Genomic DNA, 24,677 nt, shown 5'->3' with positions numbered 1-24,677 from the left:
GAGAAACATATCAGTATATTTGTGTATCAATAAGTATGCTTTGGAATATATCAGTGATGAGACCTTGGTTGAATTACTATGACAGAGACATCTCCACATGGACCTTTCAAAAGTGAAAGTGCGAAGGTAGAATTAAAATTACAAGTTTTGCAGAGAATTTCTAACAGTAAGATTCACATTTCCTTATAATATACTTATTTATTGTTGTTTTATATGGTTGAGATTTTCAGCAGTATATTTCTTCATTCGAATACTTAATTGAAAATAATGTTGTTCTGTGACAGATAGTTTAATCTTAAATATTATCTTCATTTTTCAACATCTAAATAGTCAATTAATAAATAAGAAAAAATGTATAATGAATCATTAGAAAAATTACAATTTTGTTATTGACAATTTAGTCTATTTTGAAATATAGTAAGATTTATAAGAAACTTTTAAAAACACATTGATATCTATCGTTTGTAACCTTTTTCTCATGATTTCTGTCAGATTGTTATCTGATACTACCTCATTTTGTACTAGGACTAGCACTTTTCTGAATTAGTTTTTAAGTGCATTATAAAAAGTTAAATTTAATTAAATAATTGGATTAAGGCATACTTATAGATATGTAAATGAAAGATCTGTCTTTGTTTTATTTAATCTCAATTATAATACCACTTCTCCTCCTTCTATGCATAGAATCTATCTAGATTTGCATCAACATATTTGATGTGATTAATGATGACTCATATCTTCAATACTAAATATGAAATATATGGAAATTATTCAATTCATTGTGAAAAAATATATTTTCTCAATAATCTCTCTATATTTGAACATTTATTCATTCCCTTAATTAGAGCTTCTATCAAACGGAGGGGGTGGGGGCTTTGTGGTGTAGAGCTCCGAGATGGGCATTCATTATGTCGAATCTCTTCTAGATAAAAACTACATTCTTGGAATTTAGTTTCTCCCCCCCACACATGCACATAATTGCACTTGCTTGTATTGATATGCTACATGCATATGATTTAATTTGTTTTTATAATTTAACTCAATTCCTATATAATTTGAATTGTAATCTTATAAGTACCATTGAAACTTTAATATGTTTTCAGTATATGATACATAATGCACGTGTGACATATAAATGATTTAACAACAATATAACACAAATATAGCTAGCTACAACATATAATTGATGTATATCATTGTTAAGGTGTATACCTATTGATATCAATTGATATTCATATGGTTTTCATTTATCACATAAAACTTTATAGACATTTTTATTGTCAGTGCACATACCACTATTACAGCCGCGTCAATTGATATTGACTTATTTCATGGAATCGATGATGACTTACATCTTCAGTATTGAATATTTAATGTATGGGAATTATTCAGTTCATTGCGAAATAATCTATACTACCAATAATGTGGCTATGTTTTCATATTTTGTTTCTCTTAATTAAAGCTTCATAAAGTGGAGGGGGTTTGGGGCTTTGTGGTGTGGAGTTTTGAGATGGGGTTTGGCTCTATAGAATCTCTTCTAGTTAAGAAAACATATTATTGGAATAAATGCACACACACACACAAATAACTACTTGCTTGTATTGAAATTCTACATACATATAATTTAAATCAATTCATACATAATATGAATTATAATCCAAGGACCATTGAAATTGAAATATGCTTTCACTACATAATAAATAAAGCATATGTTACATATAAATGTTTTAACAATTATATCAAACACAAATTGATGCAGGGGCATCTGGGAGGGGGCACAAATAGCTTGCACCAAACCTCAATTTTGAAATATTAAAATGAGGATTTTCATTTCTTATCTTTATTTTGATAAATTTTAGCTTATAAGTTTGTAAGTGTTTTATTTGAGTAATTAAATTCTTTGAAGAAAATTAACAACACTAACAAAGCTAAGGAGAGTCAAATATGAGGTGAAATGAACAAACAATAAGAAATATTGTCCAAGTAAGTTTAAAGTGATAGGTAGTTTAAATAAAATAATTGAAACATATTGCAGGCATATCAATCAGTGTGGGATGGAGGCGTGGCGAAGAGGTGTCTGGGGTAAATGAAGAGTTTGGATGTTAAACAAAAAAAAACTAGAATAAGAATGAAGGCGTGGGGCCACATGTGGATTTGAAAAGATGGGAAATAATTATTATGTAAAATAAAACAAAATAGAAATCCGAAAAAGAAGAGAGGGTGCGCCAAAATGATTGAGAAAAACTGAAAGGTGAAAAGGGATTTATGAGTAAGGAAAAATAATAACATTGTGTGGGAAGATCAACATATTTTTAATTACAAAGGGAAGGAGAGTGTGTAGAGTAGAAGACATCAAACCTATGAGATTCAAAAACAAAGGGATAGCCAGAAAAGCGTGTGGAGGAAATAAAGAACAGATGATAAGAAATTGATGCCCAGTGCATGAATACAGACAGGGTAGAGATCATGGAAAAGGATATGAAGCATGGACAAGGAAAACCAGAAATAGATGAGCCTGCTAGGGTTGTGTGGTAAATGGATTGAGAAGATAGATGTAGTAGTGATTTAGAACAAAGCATGTAAGAGACACGACTTGTTAAAAAAGACAAAGTGAAAAAAGGAAAAAAATAGAGATTCATTTCTACATCTGTAACTATTTTTCTCCTAGTCAATAATGTTTGTAATTTTCATTTAAAATTTTGTGTTGATTATTAATTAATTTTTTTTTTTGACACTATAGTGATATTGGATAGAGCCCTAATTACCCATTACTGTTTTGTTTTGTACTCGTGGTCCCTTTAGTTGATCTTTCGTATTGGATTTGATCACTTCCCCATCTCTCTTGCTTGATTGTCTTGGAAGGAAATTCTTTTTTCCTTTCACTTTGAGAAAATGTGGCTCAAGCAACCTAACCTGTTCTATAGAATTAGAAAATGATGGAATGTCAGGACTAACAATACGACTATGTTTTGAGTTTCTAAAAAAATGAGATTGGTCAAAGCTAAGGTTATTATTTTGAATGATACTTGTTTTGTTCATATCTTTTCTGAGAAGAAAATCATTTAAAGGGATCTCAAGGTTGTGTAAGATTCCATTCAAAAAAGATGGTTAAAGTTGCAGTATCCTAGACTAGAAAAATTCCTTGCTGGCTTGTCTCCATAACCTCATTTCAAAGGAGGAAGAATTATGCTAACAAATATAGAGAGATCTCTATAGTTGCGATGCGAGGATAAGAATAGTATATTTTTTCATCTTTCCACTCTTAAAAATAAGGCTTCTAATTGGATCTCGTCCACCAATGAGAACTGTGCGCTATTGGATTTGGAAAAGCACATTAATGTGGCAGTTGCTAGTTTTTTCTCCAATCGCCTCTTTGAGGAAGGATTGCCTCTGAGTGGTGATGTGGAGAATTTTTTTGGATGTTATACCTAATGTTATTAAAGATGATACTAATAGAATTCTCAATTCCATCCCCTTTGATGATAAAATTAAAAATATGGTGTTCTCTTTTGAATATAACAAGGCTTGGGTCCAGATGCTTTTCCTTTTTTCTACTTCCAATGTTTCTGGGAGATTGTGGAAAAAGATATTTATGATCCAGCTAAGGAATTTTTTGGTTGTAGAAGGATTCTCAAGGAACTCAATGCCGATTTAATTGTTCTTGTCCCTAGTTTCATGGGGGCTAATTATTTTGATACTTTCAGATAGACTAGTCTCTACAACTCTATTTATAAAATATTTTTCAAAATTATGGCTTTAAGATTGTAGCTGGTCCTCTCAATGATTATTTCTCCTAAGAAAAATGGTTTTTTTTCATAGGAGGAAAATTATTGATTCTATTGCAATTTTTTACGAGAACAGTCACTCATTGAGATGCAAAACGAGAGTAGGGATTCTCCTCAAGCTTGATCTTATGAAGGCTTATGACCGTGTGAGTTGGGGTTTTCTTATTAAAGTTCTTAAAGATTTTGGTTTTAGAGATATTTTTTTGGAGATTTCTTGGCAATTTGTTTCGCTTCCTACCTTTTAGGTGGTGATTAATTACTCCCCCTCTAGTTTATTCAATAGTTATAAGGGTATCGAATAGGGGGATCTAATTTCCTCTTTTCTCTTTATTATTATGGTTGAAGCCTTGAGCTGTTTCATTTTTAAAGTTGTAGTTGTTGGTTTGCTTAGAGGTTTATCCCCCTCCTCTTCTAATCTGGTTTGTTCACACCAACAAAGGGATGCTGTAGACAGATACAACAAAGCTCAACAACAGAAAAGCCAAAAAACATCTGAGAAGGTTTGTACATTACTTCTCTTGTGGCACAAGAGGCTACAAGACACAGGGCACCCAAAATGAAACAATCATGAGCCAAACACAAAAGAGCGACAATGCAAACAAGGCCGGCCAAATCAACAGATCTAAACCACCTTATAGATCTGAGAAATCGAAAATGAGGGTTTAACTAGCACCCCAACCCACACATTTGGGTTTTACCAGGCTCCCTTAACCTATAGCAGAGTCTCCAGATCACTAACAGCAAAACCTAAGCCTAATCAAAAACACAAACTGGCCAAATTGGGCCATTGAAAACTACCAGCATCCAGCCTATCCATTAAAAAAGAAAAATACCAAGGGTTTTTCTAGGCTCCCTCAACCTTGAGGATGGGTTTTAAGAGGCTCCAAGAACCAGACACGGTACTACTAGCATCCATCCAGCCCTTGAACGAATGAAAAACAATAGGTTTTTCCTAGGCTCCCTCAACCTTAAAAATGGGTTTTACACAGATCCCACAACCAGACAAGACCCAGATCATAGTAAAACAACCAGAAAAAAAATATGGGAAATAGGGTTTTTAAAAGGCACTCTAAAGCTTTTAAAGGAAAGACCAAGAGGGTTTTTACAGGCTCCCTCAACCCGTAAAGCAACTTGTGAAGATGGGTTAAGAAAGGAAACCCAAACCCAACTATGACGGTCACCATGGAAGGATTGGCAGACACCCACAACCAGCAACACGAGCATCATTAGGATTCAAAAAGCTCCCTCACCCCTTCTCTCCACCTCAATAGGAGAAAGAGCCACCTCTATAGGCAAGAGTGGAAAGAAAGCCAACCATCCACAAAGTCCATTTGCAGCCCGCAGAAGTTGAAGCACTCCCTCATACCTTGTCTCCACCTCAAAAGGAGAGAGAGCTACCTCAATCAGACACCGAGGAGAGCAGACCCACTGCCTAAGCAATCCTTGTAGCACCCAACATACAAGAAGCCCCTCCACCTCAGTAGGAGGGCAACCCAAAGACAACAGAGAACCGGGAAAATAGGGGAGAGCAGAAGAGACTCACAACAAGGATGAGACAAGGAAATAAACAAGGGTCTACTCACACCGAAAAGAAAAAAAAACTCCCACCAAAATGATTGCACAAAGACAAGCTCTCGCAATTCCTTGGATCGAACACCCAACTACGGGTGAGGGTTCTCAATGTGATCCAAGGAAAGAAAGTGAGAGAAAGAATAGGGAGGGAGAATAGAAACAACCACCAGCGCTATCAAAAACAATAATAACAACCTCCCATCTTGGCTCATCACAGACCAAGCCCACCCTTACCATCACACACGATAGAGCAGTAAACCTTGGAGCAAAAAAATAGACATGAGAGAATCGGTAGCTCCCACAAGCTTGAGAATGGGTTTTAAGAGGATCCCACAACTTGATAGCGTACTACTAGCATCCAGCCAACCCCTGAATGAAAGAAAAACAATACGTTTTTTCCAGGCTCCCTCAACCTTAAAAATGGGTTTTACACGGATCCAACAACCAGACAGGAACCAGATCACAATAAAACAACCTGAAAACAACAATCTGGGAAACGGGGTTTTTAAAAGCCACCCTAAACATTTTAAAGGAAAGAACAAGAGGGTTTTTATAGGCTCCCTCAACCCACAAAGCAACTTATGAAGCTGGGTTAATAAAGGAAACCCAAACCCAACTGTGACGGTCACCATGGAAGGATTGACAGGCACCCACAACTAGCAACACGAGCATCAATAGGATTCAAAAAGCTCCCTCACCCCTTCTCTCCACCTCAATAGGAGAAAGAGCCACCTCTATAGGCAAGAGTGGAAATCAAGCCAACCATACACAAAGTCCATTCGCAGTTCGCAGAAGCTGAACCACTCCCTGATACCTTGTCTCCACCTCAAAAGGAGAAAGAGGCACCTCAATAGGACACTGAGGAGAGAAGACCCACTGCTTAAGCAATCCTTGCACAACCCAACACACAAGCAACCCCTCCACCTCAATAGTAGGGCAACCCAAAGCCAACGGAGAACCAAGAAAAGAGGGAAGAGTAGAAGAGACTCACAACCAGGATGAGACAAGGAAATAAACAAGGGTCTGGTCACACCCAAAAGAAAAAAAACTCCCACCAAAATGACTGCACAAAGCCAAGCTCTAGCAATTTCCTGGATCGAACACCCAACTACCGGTGAGGGTTCTCAATGAGATCCAAGGAAAGAAAGGGAGAAAAAGAACAGGGAGGGAGAATAGAAACAACTACTAGCGCTGTTCAAAAAAATAATAACAACTTCCCATCCTGGTTCATCACAGACCAAGCCCACACTTGCCATCACGCACGATAGAGTAGCAAACCTGGGAGCAAAAAAAAAGACATGAGAGAATCTACAACTCCCACAACATCCTCCCAACACCACCCAAAGGCCACCACCACTCCAGATCCATAGGAAAGAATTGCAACTACCGCCATAGGGCACAAAGAAGGTGAAAAAACACGGAGACCCGCTATGTTAAGGAGAAACCAGTCCATGCCCATCATAACACCTGCCTAGCCAAAAACAAAATGAACCACCCAAAACAACGACCCATTTGGCATAGCAAGCCCTGCGACCAACCACTCCTTGCTGCCTTCATCGTCATAAGAGTTAGTGTCCTCATCCTCCCCTACAGATGCCCTACCGCCCCCACAATCACTTCTCCCACCTTCGCTTATTTCAAAGTTTATTTCATATGCCCTCCACATTAATAATTTGTTGATAATACTTTGATTTTGAGATACTCTTGAATTAGAGAAGTAAGATCTTTGAAGCCTATATTGTTAGGTATGAATCTAACTCGAGTCAAAAAGTTAGTTTTGAGAAGAGCTCTTTATTCTTATTTAACACTCCTATTCTTAGACAGAGAAGAATTGTTGATATTTTGGGTTGTAAAATTGAGGATCTTCCTACAACTTATCTTGGTCTCCCGCTTCATAGTAATGTGATTCATAATTTATTTTGGAATGGGTTGATTGATAGATTCAATTCAGAACTTGTTAGATGGAAAGTTATGCATCTTAGTCAAGCGAGTAAAGTTCAAATGATCAAGGATTTGATTTAGAATATTTTGGTGTATGCTATGAACCTTTTTAAAACTCCCTCAATTTTTTATGAAAGAATTGAAAATATTTAGAAATGCTTTCTCTTGTTTGTCACAGAAGATAGTAAATGTATTCATTTGGCTTCTTGGACCAAGTTTGCTTGCCTTATAAATCTAGTGGTTTGAGTATCAAAAAGCTTGAGGATTTCAATGTTGCTTTGTCAGCTAAGTAATTACAAAGACTTTTCTTTGGAGATTTGGATTGGTGTAAGATTATAGCTGTAAATATGCCCAGGCCATGCTTGGTTTGGGGCAACTCTTGGAGGCTCTTTCTCACCCTACTAAGATGGTGCTTTGGAATAATTTGATCAAGGCCATATGTATTCTCTCTGAGGGTATTAGATGGATTCTAGGGAATGGATGGAGCATTGAATTTTTATATGATTGGTGGATTGGAGATTCCCCTATTTTCGAGGTCCCTTCCTTTAGACCAATTAGGGAGGCTTTCTTGGCCCAATTTGGTGATAAGATGGTGCATTACTTTACTAATGATAGTCGAAGGAACCTTAGTGATTGATCGAGGTCTAGGTGAGCTCCAATTTTTTGAGCTTCTAGCATATTCCTTTCATGGCTTCTTTTCTAGATCATATTATTTGGTGGCCTCCACCCTTTGGATTTTTTTTTTCCACCTTAGCCTTTTCCCTTCCCTATCATCCTAAGTTGACCTTTTCTCTATGAGATTTTCAATCTGGAATTGTAAGTTGATTCTTAAGATTAACATCTTTTTCTGGTTCTTGATTCAAACTAAGATTCTTACTTTGGATAACCTTTGTAAGCATGGTATTTTTCCTGTTAATAAATGCCTTCTTTGTTATTTGCATAAATAGAGAGTGTCAATTATCATTTTATGGAGTGTTGTTTTACCAGATAATTTTGGTCTCTTATCTTGGCCACCTAGAATTTTAATTGGGTCTTCCTTTCCTCTGTCGGGGAGATGTGGTCTCACTGGTCCCCTCCTTCTCTTAATCTATCTTTGAATTTACTTTGGTCTTTGATTATGCCTCATGTGTCTATGTAGATCTGAAAACAAGAGAAACAACTGTGTCTTTAGGGATGTACTTCTCCCTTTTAAGGTGGTGTTTTAGAGGATTCGTACAGTTGTAAAGGATAATTTCTAGATTGTACTTAAGGATGTTAATCTTGGCTTGCCTCCTATATATATTAATGCTTCAGATCAGTAGTCTCCTATTAATTGGGGTTCAAATTTTGATATTTCTAGAACTTTGGGAAATGTTAAAACCTCTAGAACTAATGTTAAATGGTCTACTCCATTTTTTGATTCGGTGAAGGTTAATTTTGACGGGGCAGCTAAGGGGAATCCTGGGCCAACTAGTTGTGGGGTGTGCTGAGTGATGATTATGGCAGGCTCCTTTTGCAAATGGCACTCCCTTTGGGAATCAAGTCCAACCACCTGGCTGAAGCCTCATCTATTTTTAATTCCTTCAAGTTAGCTCTTGATCTTGGTTCTTGGAAGGTTTAGATTGAGGATGATTCACTCAACATAATTAATTGTTTAAACTTATTACATACTTCAAGTTGTTCCATTAAATATTTGGTGAAGGTTGTGTTAAACATTATCAAGGATTTTGATAGTTTGTATATTTATGATATTTTTAGGGAAGGTAATTCTCTTGCGGATGCTTTTGAAAATATTGGTGCATTCCAAAGACAAGGATTTTATTGGAATGGGATTGACCCTCTTCCCCCTAACATTGAGGACAATATGAAACTTGATATTCGTTGCAAATGTGATGATGATGATTATCACTGGTTGTCATTTCAAAGTCAACATAATGGTTGTCATTGATGTCCTTGGTGTTGGTGATCCAGTTGATGTGTTCTTGGAACGTTTGGTGCTATAAAAGTTGTGTTTTAGCATGGGTTAATTGAGTTGATGGCAATCTGGATAGTTTTATCTATTGGATATGGTGTTGATTCATTGTATTCATGTGTATCTTGATTCCATTTTTTTTTTTTACTGGGCAATGATTTTTGGAGATAGATTAAGTCCAGAATTCGAGGTTTGGTGTAGCGTATGAGCCATGATTTGGTTCTGGAATTTGTAATGGATGTAACATGTTGATATGATCATTATTGTTCATTGTGGTATCATCTAATTCTCATTCCTTCCCACCATAAGAATGTTTAGTGTTGACCTATTTTAGATCTCACTCTTGGCAAACTAAGAAGATTATGTTTCTTGGAGATAATATATATATATATATATATATATATATATGAGGAAGATTTGAATGAATTTATATAAAAAAATATGGTATTATTATTGAAGATATGCGAGATTGAAAAGGAAAGATCTGATAGTTGGAAATGGGTGAGAGTGCATTGGTATTGAGGTATCAGAAGCAGTCCAGTCTTGCAGATTGAGATTCAGTGGTGGATTCTTTCTTTTCTAAATTATTCCTTTATTTCTTCGATAGTGAGCCTTTTTCTGGGTAGTGTTCTCTCTCATAGTGAGGATCCTAGCAGTGAGCCACCCTTTGTAAAAATCACCTTAACCCGTGTCACCTTAACCCGTGTTTTATATTGAGAACTAACATTCTCTATGGTTTTTCCCTTCTTGGGTTTTCCACGTTATATCTGGTGTTCATTGTGTGATCTATTGTATGTTTATATGTTCATGCTATATTTTTCTTAAATAATTTTATTGGTCACTATAGATATGCAAAAGGGTTAGAAGAAATTGATTTAATTTTTTCATCTAATTCATTCCCCCTATCAGTTGCTCGGATATTCAACTATTGGTATCAGAGATTTGGTTACTTGGAGAAGAGCTTATCTGCTTGAGGTAGATCTTGATCCAATGGCACATAAATTGACTATTCCTATTTTTGAAGGATCCGAATATAGTTTTTGGAAATTAAAGATTAGAGGCTACCTGATCTCTTTGGGATACAACACTTGGAAAGCAGTGGAAACTTAGTATATTCAATCGGAAAATGGTCTTAGTACTCTAGATAAGGTTCAAGCTTATGAAGTGAATGAAAAGGCACGGTATGCTATGTTTAGTGCTTTATCAAAGATTGAATTGACAATGATTATTTCATTGAATACTACTCATGAGGTTTGGAAAAAGTTGAGAGATATCTATGAAGGAAGTGACAGAGTTAAATTATCAAAGAAGATAAAAACTAATCACAGATATGAGAACTTGAAAATGGAAGAAGGAGAAGATATAACAACCGATTTTTATAAGGTTGATAGTGCGGTAAATGAAATCAGAGAACTTGGTGTCAGCTTGTTGGATGAATACATAATTGAGAAGATTCTAATGTCCCTACCAGAAAGCTACAATGATAAGATCTTGACTAATGAAGAAACCTATGATCGGAAGAAATTTACAAGAGTGAAGCCTTATGGTACTCTATTAGGATTTGAGAGAGGTAAGCTTGGAAAACACAAAGCTAAGATCGAGTCTACCTTCAAAGCATCTAACGAAGATCCAGAAGATGAAATTTTAGATGAGACGAAAGCAAGCTTTGTGAGAAAACTGAAGAGAGACACCGACAAATACAAAGGTATGTTACCTTTTAAATGCTTTAGATGTGAAAAGATTGGTCACATTGCTACTAGATGTTCGGGAAAAGGTTCAAGACAAAGGTCTAGAGAAGGTAAAGGAAAATTTAATAAGAGAGCCTATTATGTCAAAGATGATGTTGGTATTTTAGATGATGATTTAAATTATGAAGATGGTGATTGCTTGTTTTGGTAAAAAGAGATGTAACAAAGATTGATATTCCTAAGGTGGTTGCTACTGTTGTACATGTTAGAAGAGATAGAAATGAATGATTGATTTATAGTGGATGCTGAAATCATATGACTCATGACTAAAGTAAGTTTGTGAAACTTGAAAAGTACGATGGTAGTTTTGTTAGGTTCAGAGATGATCAAACAACACAAATTGTGGGATTGGTTCTATTTCTTTTGATGGAAAGAACAATACTGATAATGTTTACTATGTTAATGGTTTTCATCTTAATATTTTGAGTGTTGGACAAATGTGTGAAAATGGTTACAACGTTGTTTTTCAAGATGATGGTTGTGAGATCTAGAAAGAATCTGAAATTGTTATTGTAGCAGGGAAAAAGATTGGTGGAACATGTATTTCTTGGAAGGAGATGCAAACAATTGTTTGTTATCTTAGATCAATGATATCTGACTCTGGCACCAAAGGACATGTCATATCAATTTTGACAACTTGGTGAAGATTAGCTCATCAAGTGTAGTGAGAGATTTACCGAGTTCGACCAAACCAACAAAATTTGTAGAGAATGTAAACTTTGAAGTAGATGAAAGGAAAATACAAAATAATTTAGAGCACTTGTCCACTAGGTTGTTGAATTTAGTGCACACAAAACTATGCGGTCCGACCAAAACAAGAAGTATACAAGGTGAGAAGCATTTCATGTTGTTGATTGATGATTATTCTAGAATTTCATGGTTTGCATTTTTGAGAGAGAAGCTAGAAGCATTAGAGAAATTCAAGATATTTAAGGCTCAAGTTGAAAATGAAGTTGATAGAAAAATTAAGTGTTTGAGGTCTAATAGAGGAGGAGAATTTAATTCGGAAGAGTTCAACAACTTTTGTGAGAGACATGGTATTAGAAAATAGTCATCTTCCCCTAGAACACTGCAACAGAATGGTGTAGTGGAAAGGATGAACCAAATAATTCAAGATGCAACCAAAATAGTGATCAACAGAGAAGTCTACTGGAGAGAAGCATTTCATACTATAGTCTACAATCCTAACGTAATTTTATATAAGAAAATACATGGAAATACATCTTATGAGCTATGACATGGTAGAAAGTCGACAGTGAAATATTTTAAGGTATTTGGAAGAAACTGCTACATCCGGAGAGATGAAGATAATCTTGGAAAATTTGACAATAGAGAAGATGAAGGCATATTCCTAGGATATTCAACAAAGAGGAAAGCATATCAGCGTTGTAATATAAGGCTAAACAAGATTGTTGAAAGTGAAAATGCGAAGGTTGATGAATACATTTCTAAAGAGTCTGACAAATTGGTAGGTTATGAGTCTGATGAATCGACCGACAGAAAAAGTGGAGAGAAGATCGAAGAAGGAGAAGAAGAAAAGAAAGATTAGGAAGCTTCAACTTCTACATCTAAGACATTGAGATATGTTTAGAAGAATCATTTAGTGGACCGTTTTTTCAGAGATACAAACAAAGGAATTATCACAAGAAGCAAAGCAGCTCAAGAACAAGTTTTGTTATGTTAACTTTTAGAGATTGAATTGAAAACAACAGAAGAAGCTTGCAATTATCAGAATTGGATGAAGGTAATGATAGAAGAGTTGGACACAATTGAGAATAATTCAACATGGGAACTAGTTAATAAAATGACATATAAGAATGTGATTGGAACAAAGTGGGTATTCTAGAACAAGCTCAATGAAGCTGGAAATGTTATGAGAAATAAAGAAATATTGGTTTGTAAAGGTTACACTTTGATTGAAGAGATTAATTTTGACGAGACATATGGCCTGGTTGCTCGGATGGAGGAAATTAGGATGCTTTTGGCTTTTGTAGCTTATAAGGATTTCAAGGTTTATCAGATGGATGTGAAATCAACATTTTTGATGTCCTTGGTGTTGGTGATCCAAAAGATGAACTCCTGAAACCTTTGGTACTCTGGAAGTTATGTTTCAACATGGGTTAATTGAGTTGATCTGTCAATCTAGATATTTTTGTCTATTAGATATGGTGTTGATTAATTGTATTCATGTGTATCTTGATTCCATTCTTATTTTCATTGTATTGGGCAATGATTTTTGGGTCTGGATTAAGTCTAGAATTTGAGGTTGTGTAGCAGCTTTGGTGTAGTGTAAGTCATGTTTCGGGTCCAAAATTTATAATGGATGTAACATTTTGATCTGACAATTGTTCTCCATTGTGGTATGGTTTACTTTTGATTCCTTCCCACCACAATAAGGTTTAGTGTTGACCTATTTTAGAACTCTCTCTTGGCCGATTTAGAAGATTATGTTTCCCTGAGACAATATATATATGTATATATATGTATATATATACATATATATGTATATATATACATATATATGTATATATATACATATATATGTATATATATACATATATATGTATATATATATACATAGATATACATATATATACATACATATATATATATGTATCTATACATGTATATATACATGTATACATGTATACATATATACATGTGTAAATGTATATATACATGTATAGATATATGTATACATGTATACATGTATATATACATGTATAGATACATATATATATATACATATATACATATATATATACATGTATATATGTATACATGTATATATGTAGATATATATACATGTATATATATACATGTATATACATGTATATATATACATGTATATACATGTATATATATACATGTATATACATATATACATGTATATATATATACATATATACATGTATATATGTATTTATATAAAAGAAAGATCTAAATGAATTTATATAGAAAAAGTGTCGCATTTCTATTGAATGCGATATTGGAAAGGAAAGATCTGATTTTTGGCAATATGTGAGAGTGCATTGGTACTGAGCTACCAGAAGTAGTCTGGTGTTTCAGATTGAGATTCAATGGTGGATTCTTTCTTTTCATTTTTTGTTTCTTCAGTAGTCGACCTTTTTTCTGGGCAATGAGCCCTCTTGAAGTGAGTATTCTAACAATGAGAAACCCTTTGTAAAAATTACCTTAACTGGTGTCACCTAAACCAATATTTTATATTGAGAACTAACATTCTCTGTGATTTTTCGCTTTCTGGGTTTTCCACATCATATCTAGTGTTCATTGTGTGATTTGTTGTATGTTTATGTTTTCATGCTATATCTATCTTAATTAATTCTATTGGTTACTCCAGATGTGCAAAAGGGTTACATGAAATTGATTTATGTTTTTCAACTAATTCAAGCCCCTCTCAGTTGCCTGGATATTTAACAATATTAACCACCTTGGTTAACTTGTTTTTGTCTATGTGGGTGATTATATTTTTCAACCTATCCTTTCTTCATTATTTGATATGTTTTAATGATGATAGTTAGGTATTTTTCCCCCTTGGTGCTCACTAGCTAACTATTTCCAGTTGGATTGTGGGTGATATTAGTACCCAGTTTCTTGGTTTTTAGATTTCCTTATTTCAAATAGCGCTTTTAAGGGCTTCAATTGAGACTATGTTGTTGGGTGGTCAATTGTGGGGTAGGCATTTCTTTGTTATTTTATGTGTGGGCTCCATCATGGCGGGGGACATACATCAATAGGAGTCCATTTCCTCTGATGACATTCATGGTGGGGTTTTTAGGGCTTTGATTATGACTGTTGTTGGGGTAGGCATTTCTTTTTTATTTTATATGTGGGATCCATAATAGGAGGAGAGACATCAATAGGAGCGCATTTCCTCTGACGAAATGCACATAAAAGAGAAAAATTTGTGGATTTTTACTTAATGTGGGGTTACACCCTTTTTAGAGAATCCTCATGGCTTTGATCCAAAGGTAACAAAGATTTTTGGTAGATAATGGATGCACTTTATTTTTTTGAAATGACAATAAAAGCTCATATTTCACAAAGGAGTTGATTGTGGAGCTTATTGGGCTGCCTATGGAAGGAACAAACAATTTCAAGGGCAAAATCTTCTGAGTCCATGGTGAAAACCTTTCTAAAATATGGAGAGGGGTTGAATCTTGTCAACAATTCAAACATTTCTTACCAAGTAGACACCCTTAAACCCCTTTGGGTGGGTGTGGCTAAGGTCCTTATACAATATTTTACCTTAGATGGGTGGTTTACCAAAATCTATGGTGGTCATTTTTCTCGGCTTAAACACTTTAGAAATAAGTTCTTCGTTTGTTTCCATTCTATCTCTTATCATCCTTGGAAGCCAATATTAAAGAACATAATAAGAAGCAAAGAAACCCTAATCTTCATGAGGGCTCGATCCTTCTAATTATGGAACAATTCAATGCCCTCCCATTTTCCTCTAAGTGAAAATATCAAGGTTATCCCCCTTTGCACTCGGTGAATAGGTGTCAAAGGAGGGTATGTAGAGAAATATAGGGGAATGTGATGATGATTCAGAGGATGAGGACTAGCAAACAAAGGATGAAACTTCCTCAAAGTAAAACAAGAATAATGTGTCAGAGGAGAAGAAAAAGAGAATCTCATTAAATTCAGTATAAAAAGAAAGATTTGTTAAATTAAATAATTTTACATGCATGATTCTCCTAGATGACTTGATGAGGAGTTAGATGCTGAGGAGGTTGACAAGAACCAAAATTTGGAAGGGGAGAATTTTTTGGGCGAAAGGGAGAATGTGATGGGTGGAGGAGAAGGCTTCTTGGGAGTTCCCCTTCCCCTTGATCTTTTAATTATGCTAATCAAGAGAGAATTAATAATCCTCCCTTTCCTAGGGATCTTTAAAAATAGTCCCCTTTCCTTGGAAGTGACCCTGGGAATCTAGCTATTTTTTGGGTATTAATAGGGATGCCATAGTAGACTAGTTTAGGATTTCCTAAGAGCCTTTTTTAGAAATCAATCAAGTTAATATCAACATCCAATCCATTAAAAGAAAAGTGGTTATTTTGGAGCAAGGTGATGGTCGATATTCGTTTAGGGATCCTGTTGACAATGTGATCTCTTATGAGGAAAAAGACAAAATGCTCTCTATCTTAGAAAACATGACCAAATATGTTGCTCACTTGAAGACTATGAAGGTAGACTTGGGCTATTGAAGCCAAGATGAAGAGAATTAATTATAACCTCACTAATCTATTAGCATGAGCCTTAAAACCATTCACAGCAATGTAGAAGGGGATAAAACTTTTGTGAATCAGTGGTAGACTATGTAGGCTTTGAAGTTTGGGGGCAACATTTCAATTAATATCAACCTAGTCGAGAAGAGTAACTAGAATAAGGATGATAGTGTAGGTCCATCATCTCAAACCCATGGACATCTCAAGAACGCTAGGGAGCTAAAGCAAACATAGAATTGCAAGATCTGATGAACATTACCCAAAATATGGAACAAATGAAAGTTGAGTTTGCTAAAGCCCTGAAGAATTTGTGTTAGGTTTTATATTTTCTTTTGTTGGCCTACTATTTTAGGGTTCTGTATTCTAGGTAATTTTTGTGTTGTTGTTTGGCTATGTGTTTTCTATTTGCAGCTCTTTGTACTCAGGGTTTTCAGATCCCTTCAAAACCATTTTTTCCTTAATAATAAACCATACCCAATTTGAAATTCTGTTTAGTAAGTTGGCATGCATCAAGTAGGATTAGAGGAAGTTCATTTGTGTCAAGAAGAAGACCTATAGGTAGCCAATATGACATATAGAAACAAGGGTTGAAGAGGAAGAAGACAAAGAGGCTTTGAGCTCGATATTACAGACATAGTTAGAGGTTTAATATGGAAAATGGACACATTGGAGATGTCTCAGAGAAGAGGAGCCCATATAGAGGACGTCAATGAAAATGTCAAAGAGTATACTGTTGAAGGGGGAGATAATGTGAATCAACTCAGGCTTGATCAAAGAGAGGAGATATTCATCAAGGCCATCACCTGGATTAATTTGAAGCTACAATTTAATCCTTCAAATTTTGAAGGAGGTTTAAATGAAAAGGAATTGCTAGATTAAGGAATTTATTGAATGTATGAAGCCTCCATTGTACTTCGGAATCTTCTTCAAATGCTCTTAGATATTTATCATGTTTAAAAAAGAGAGTGTAGAGGAGAGTATTTACTACCATTGAGATGAAAATATCTTGTGTAGGAAACCAACCTTCGATACATCACTTAATTTTCACTCTCGTGAGCCAAGAAGATTGATATGGAAGAAAGGAAACAAACTAAACTATGTCTATAAACATAAAATACTACATAAGAAAGGAATATCAAATAGTCAAAATATTTTGATTATAGAAAAAGAAATCTCTATAAATGCATACTTTACCCATGAACTGGTGAAGCCTTAGCCTTGGATACCAATGTGCCAGAGGGACATCTACACATTGCGGTGTCATATGTAGAAACAAAAAATAGAAAAGCACCAAAAGTCACACCAAAAAGAATCTCATGCACTATGAAACTATTCATCACCAACACACACTCATATAGGGCAACATGTTGGGGTTGTATAGGGGTTTGCCTTATTCAAACCCCTGTTTCTATGTTTATACCTCCATAGACAACTAGATACATAGATTGGATAAAATAAAAGATTAGATTGTGCAATAGAAACAAACTCTTCTTAATGGAGGAAACCCACTATTATTTGAGATAAAATGTTAATTTGATTAATTCAAATAGATAATAAATACATTTAGAGACTAGTGACATGATGTTATATTGAAAAAAAATACATACAAGAGATAAGAGAGAAAGGAAAACATTACATAGGAAAGACCCCTCTCTTGAAATAATGGCACGATTGTAAGCAAGATAATAATTGTTTTTTATTTTCATGAGTGCAGATTTTGGTAGAGTTTTATTACTAGTGTGAGAGATAGATATCCGAGAGTGTGAATGTTGCAAAATGAAAGAGAAAGAAGAGTTTTTCTGCTCAAAATGAGTGGGAATAGCCATTTTGAATGTGCCCAAAAGAAGGGACATGCATCAAAAGAGGCTCGATGTAGAATATATCCAATTTAAATCTAAAATCATTTCGGGACGTTTGTGCGCTACATACATGTATGCTCACCACTCTCCCATTTGACCAAATCAATCCCACATTTGGATTAGGGGTTGCTAATGCTTCATCTTTAAAATCCATGATGCTGGAATGATAGTATCTTGATTATTATTTTTTATTATAAACACACCGAGCCTATTGCATAAGTGTCATTAATGCACTAGGTGTAGTTTACGACACTAAATTTTTCCCCCACTTTGTAGGACTACTCAACTCAAGGGAACAAGTGCACTAAACTAACTTAGAAATTTGTGTTCATAGAACTCATGCAGTGTATTAAATGCATTAATTACTTTAAAAAGGGATATTGTAGAGGCCACCAAGGTCAACAAGGAAAATACGAATGGTGACCCCAGTGCCCAACAAAAAAATATAGTGTTTGACATGAATATTCAAGTACCATAAAATCAAAAAAAAATTTAGCGCCAAAAATAAGGAAGCTCTTTGGCAAGAAGAATTATCAAGCTACATATTTTGTCACAATATTCATGTAAAAGGGTAATATATTGTAATAATGAAATAGGTATAATGATCAGATACTTATTCTTCAAAATGTTTTATGTTATCTTCTGTGATATACTCTTATTTGACCTACTATTAATACCACACTATATTTGTATTAGATATTTTAATTTCATGTAATTTTTCCTCTTCTTATTGCCTTTCTTCTACTTTTCCTTCTCCTTCTCATTGACCTTCTTCTTCTAATTTTACTTAGATTTTTGTCGTTCCTTTCCTTTTGTGTCTTGTTCCTCTTCTTGTTCTTGTCCCTCTTCACGGGTGATCCCACAATACTTCTTGAGTCCCCTCCCTTTTGTATGTTTAACCCTATTTGACCCATTACTTGTAATCAATCTAAGAAACATCTATGTGGGTATTAATTTATGATTTATAACTTATTGTAGTTATTTTTAATCCCCTCATATATTAAAAAATATCAAATTTCCATAAAATTTAAGTATGAGAGCTCTCTACTTGATTTCCTCGGTGTTTTCTATGTTTGCCAAATTCATATAGTTTCAAAGTTTCAGTTTATGTCACATCTTTCTCGTCAATCCTAACCTCCTAATACATCACCTTTAAAAAAAATTGAGTCTTTCAAGTTGGACCATTGGACATTCCCATCCCAAATACCATTTACCTGTTAAAATTGATATCCTAATCCCTTGTCCTCTGAACATTTTCTAAGTCTATTTCTTCAACCTTTAGACTTGGCCTTCCCTTCATACCTTCCTCAATCCTCTAAAATATTCAAAGGCCCTTTTAATAACTTTTAAAGTTGGACTTTTAAGATTCCCTCGGTCCCCATGCTTCCTTCTAGGAGTTTAACTTTCCTATATGCTTATCAACTTGTCAGGATTTCGTCCATCCACCTACTTTAAGGGATGTTTACCTCAATACTCTCAATATGCAAACACAAACAATGAAGAAGTGTCTCATGCATCAAGTTAAAATGTTTACAAAATATTTGACATGAAAGAGAGAAAAAAGCAAGTATTGGTTTTGGACAATATGAAGGTTTAAGAACCTTATAAATCCTCAACATGATTCTGTGAGGGGAAATGCTCTAAACTGAAGATGATGTGAATAGGTATTATCGATTTCATGTAGGCTTTGAAACACTTTGAATCACCATTTAAAATCAAATAAAGATGCATAGGCAAAAGAATTACAAGGTGTATGAGTTTTCAAACCATTCAAAAGTGTGGTCCATATTTCAAAAGCTCACTATTGTGCCAACAATATGACATGGTTCATAATAGGAAAAAAGATCTAACATATCAAGTAAGCGTAGCTAAAATAATTATTTTAATTATAGAAAGAGATATAATGAATAATAGCATGCTAAATATCTCTAATAAATGTCGCCTATCCTTTTGCAATGCTCGTGATTCCATTAGTGGTTGATAAGCCCCTACAATCACCAAATTTAATTTTGCAAGTGCCACAAAGGTATATATTTTAGCCAAAATGACGTATATTTAAGAAGTAAAAATGAATGAAATGGGTTTTTTTTCCCTAATTATTTTTGTGGTTACTATCATAGATCATGATAAACTTAAGACAATATCTAGATTCTATTTGCAATATATTTTCTAGGTTTCCTCACTTCATTTCATGCTAGACCTATAGGAGTGATGAATGAAATTACTAAAACGTTTTTCACAATTTTTTGAATGTGACTGTTAAATAATAGTTAATTGTGAGTGGGACATCACAATTTTCCTTGAATATTTAACAATTTCCTAGTACCAAGTCTCCCAAGAGTTGCTAAACGCTAATAAATGATAGATCTAATGATATATCTATATGAACTAGTAGTTCATTTAAATAATTGGTCACTAAACCAATTCTAAGGTATAGTAATTTTTTTTAGTGTTATAGAGAATTGAACATATAAATTGTAAATGAATGGATGCACTTTATATTAGTATAGTAAAGATTTAATAATGCACATTTTTGTAGTTGTATATCTCCATTATTTTATGTCAAGACTCATAGAAGTATTATAATTGCATTTTTAATCATCTGCTCTAGCCACATGTATTGATACAAAAGAAACACTGGTTGTGTGACAACATATAATACACTAGAATCTTTTTCAATTATCATTTTTTATTTATTAAATCCCTATCTCACTAGAACATGAGATGGGTTAGGATAAGGGCTTTGAATGTATATTATGATTAACATTGATCACAACTAGATCGACTAATATGTGAAAAATGAGGAGAATGAAATCGATTGCAAACCAATTTATTTAGCCACTTGGCCCTGATTCTGACTTGTTACTCACAAAACAAGACCTCATGGCACACCCACAAACATGAACATTGAACATTATAGTAAATTTAATTTGTGACATATAAACACTAATTACATGTGTATTCAAATTACTAACATAGAAGGTAGCCTAGGAATCATAACTTTGGGTGAGGAGGTTAGACTGAATGTCGCAGGCATGGGAGAAACACAAGGGAAATCTATATGCGAAAACAAACACTCTCAAATCACTTATTAACATAACTATGGTTTTCCAATGAAGGGACCACACATGCACAAATATAGGACCTAATTCAAATGAATGAGGATTAGACCAACCTCCAAAACGGGGCTCAGTAATTTCCATTGGGAAATTAGGGTGTGGTGTGTGATTAACAATGAGCTAAAAATATATATAGGAGCTATATCGTCACATCCATGAGCAAGATCGGATGCTTGAAGTTGATTGGCATCATGTAGATATGACAATCATAAATGAAGATTGAGAAAACATCAGAGTGTTTTTAGGAGTGGTCTCGTTTGATTTATGTTTACTGAAATTCTAATCATGCAATCATTTCATGTGATCCTAGAAGCTAAAAGGAGTTAAAGTTTCGTAGTCCCGCATGGGTAAACGATGTTGCTTCGAAGACCGGGAGTGGAGGCTTAGACCAGTCTGGAACGAACGGATGTGAACCCAGTAACTCAAAAATTCCCAATAACAAAAATATGAGCAGTGGTTGGTATACCAAAATAGGTTTACATTTCATGGATTTTAATGACAATGGAAAAGATGGTGTATTCATCGGGCGAATCGTTTACTTGGTTGCCACTCCGGATAGAAAGCCCCACCTTATCTCCATAACAAACAAAAACGACGAAGAGTACATGTGAATCATTAAAAGTCAAGAAAATGAAATAGATTAATACAGTTGCTAACAATACTTGTTCATGTCGATTTATACTCGTGTTAAAATATCAGTATTGCCTACCAACCTACCCAACAACAGCTGATTTAATTCGTGTATCTATATATACAAACACAAAGAAACAGATTTTCACATCTCAGTTCAGAAACAATTTGGCATTTTAGCCTGTTTAAGTTGTGATCAGACTCTGAAAGAGGAAGTATTGTACGATTCTAGCAATGCAGACATTTTATGGCCGCCTCGTGCTGCCACTTTTGGCATTGTGGTTCACTATTCAATTTGTTTCAGCGAAACATGCTGTGATCACACGGCGCTACAATTTCACTGTGGGTTATATAATTCTATGGAATGAGTTGAATGTTTTATTGTTTAGGAAAGTATTAAATTTTTACAGATAGCCGTGATTGATTCTTTGTTCTAAATATCCACAGATCCAAATGACGAATGTGACTCGTCTTTGCACCACGAAAGCTCTCTTGACTGTCAACGGGCAATATCCGGGGCCTCCAGTAGTTGCTCGAGAAGGAGATCGCGTGGTTATCAAAGTAACAAATAATGTTAAAAACAATATTAGCATACATTGGTATCTCTTCTGCTCCCGCTACTCAGTTATTTACTTAATAAAAATAATATTATATGCTGATGTCCCTTTAGTGGGTGCACCTAATGAATTCCTATGAATCGCTCAGGCATGGAATTCGGCAGCTTAGATCTGGATGGGCGGATGGTCCTGCTTATGTCACTCAGTGTCCAATTCAAACCGGGCAAAGTTATGTGTACAAGTTTATTGTCAAAAGGCAGAGAGGAACACTGTGGTGGCATGCCCACATCTCATGGTTGCGAGCAAGCATACATGGGCCCATTATCATCTATCCCAAGAAGAATGCTTCTTACCCATTCCCTCGCCCACACCAGGAAGTGCCTATTGTTTTCGGTATGCCCTTCAGTACTCGTTGATAATGTGTTGCCATTGTACGTACATAGTCCTAAATTTACAATGAAAATACTGCTGTTGATAATGTGTTGCAAATTGCAGGGGAGTGGTGGAATGCAGACACTGAGACTGTTATCAATCAAGCAATGCAAAGTGGTGCGCAAGCTAATGTGTCAGATGCATATACCATCAACGGGCTCCCTGGACTTATGTATAACTGCTCTACCAACGGTGAGGGCGGGGTATTAAAATGGATGAAACATAACTAGACTGGTCGCTATTGTTCATTTGTTTAAATGTAAATGTAACAAAGGTTTCCTGTGTTGTGTAATGCAGATACATTCAGGCTCAAAGTGAACCCTGGGAAAACTTACCTACTGCGTATAGTTAATGCTGCACTCAATAGTGACCTGTTTTTCGCAATAGCCAACCACACATTGACTGTGGTAGAAGCGGATGCTGTGTATGTCAAGCCTTTTCAAACCAATGTTATTCTCATCACTCCCGGTCAGACTACCAACGTCCTCTTGACAGCTATGTCTCAGCCACCCAATGCCACATTCCTCATGTTAGCAGGCCCATTCGCTACGGGAACAGCAGCTTTTGATAACTCAACCAGTGCTGGAATTTTAGAGTATGTAACTTCCAATGCGACAGCAGTTAATTCATCCTCATCCTCTCTTCCTATGATGAAACCGACGCTTCCAGCCCCCAACGATACCTCCTTTGCCGCCAATTTTAGCCAAAAGATGAGAAGCTTGGGCAATCCGAAATTTCCTGCAGCAGCTGTCCCTCAGAAGATGGATAAACAGTTCCTATTCACAGTCGGGTTGGGGCTAAATCCGTGTCCCCAAGGACAGACATGTCAAGGCCCCAACGGTACCAAATTTGCAGCCTCCATTAACAACATATCCTTCATTCTTCCCACCACCGCTCTTCTTCAAGCATACTACTTTAATCAGTCCAATGGAGTTTACAATACCACTTTCCCTGACAATCCGCCATTTCCTTTCAACTACACCGGCACGCCGCCTAACAACACACAGACCCTCAACGACACCAGAGTCGAAGTGCTTCCCTTTAACACTAGCGTACAGCTAGTTCTGCAGGACACCAGCATTGCGACCTTCGAGAGCCATCCTCTGCATCTGCACGGCTTCAACTTCTTCATAGTGGGTCAGGGTATGGGAAACTACAATGCAAGCACTGACCCATCTAACTTTAATCTGGTGGATCCTCCGGAGAGAAACACAGTTGGAGTTCCCAGTGGAGGTTGGGTGGCTCTCAGATTCCTAGCTGATAATCCAGGTATTAATATCATTACGTAATGTTAGCTTCAATCGCTCATCTGGTTCAAAGATTTGTGCTTCTTTCGTATAAACATATATCCGATTGTATGTATGTTTTTTGCAGGAGTGTGGTTCATGCATTGTCATCTCGAGCTGCATACCAGCTGGGGATTGAAGATGGCGTGGGTTGTTTTAAATGGAAATGGTGGCAGATCTCAATCTCTTCTTCCTCCTCCCAAAGATCTTCCCCCCTGTTGATCATTCATCCTTCAATTAGACTATTCAATTTGTGCTTCCTAAAATCTGACTGCATCCAATCGTGTGCTGGTCCAAAGTAGTTTGCAAACGATCGATAAAGAGAAACATATCAGTATATTTGTGTATCAATAAGTATGCTTTGGAATATATCAGTGATGAGACCTTGGTTGAATTACTATGACAGAGACATCTCCACATGGACCTTTCAAAAGTGAAAGTGCGAAGGTAGAATTAAAATTACAAGTTTTGCAGAGAATTTCTAACAGTAAGATTCACATTTCCTTATAATATACTTATTTATTGTTGTTTTATATGGTTGAGATTTT

At 35.5% G+C, this 24,677-nt stretch overlaps 1 protein-coding gene across 1 annotated transcript; it reads left to right on the top strand.

Annotated features, from left to right (window-relative positions):
* Positions 1–78: 78 nt before the first annotated feature.
* LOC131030707 (laccase-4-like) lies at positions 79–24,351 on the top strand. The gene is made up of 7 exons (XM_059215886.1): positions 79–126; positions 22,065–22,196; positions 22,302–22,453; positions 22,560–22,804; positions 22,907–23,035; positions 23,141–24,112; positions 24,218–24,351. Exons 1-7 carry the CDS (start codon positions 79–81, stop codon positions 24,349–24,351), a joined length of 1,812 nt encoding a protein of 603 aa, XP_059071869.1.
* Positions 24,352–24,677: the final 326 nt, after the last annotated feature.

This window comes from Cryptomeria japonica, unplaced genomic scaffold, assembly GCF_030272615.1.
Source record: "Cryptomeria japonica unplaced genomic scaffold, Sugi_1.0 HiC_scaffold_332, whole genome shotgun sequence".
In the NCBI taxonomy this organism is placed as follows: Eukaryota; Viridiplantae; Streptophyta; class Pinopsida; order Cupressales; family Cupressaceae; genus Cryptomeria; species Cryptomeria japonica.
This window is presented reverse-complemented; position numbering and strand designations above follow the sequence as displayed.

What these genes read in the sequence shown, in the direction of transcription:
- LOC131030707 (XM_059215886.1), top strand. Translation starts at nt 79, where the DNA reads ATGACAGAGACATCTCCACATGGACCTTTCAAAAGTGAAAGTGCGAAG. An exon ending in CACGGCGCTACAATTTCACT is followed by an intron (nt 22,197 to 22,301) that starts GTGGGTTATATA and finishes AAATATCCACAG; the next exon opens with ATCCAAATGACGAATGTGAC. An exon ending in AACAATATTAGCATACATTG is followed by an intron (nt 22,454 to 22,559) that starts GTATCTCTTCTG and finishes TGAATCGCTCAG; the next exon opens with GCATGGAATTCGGCAGCTTA.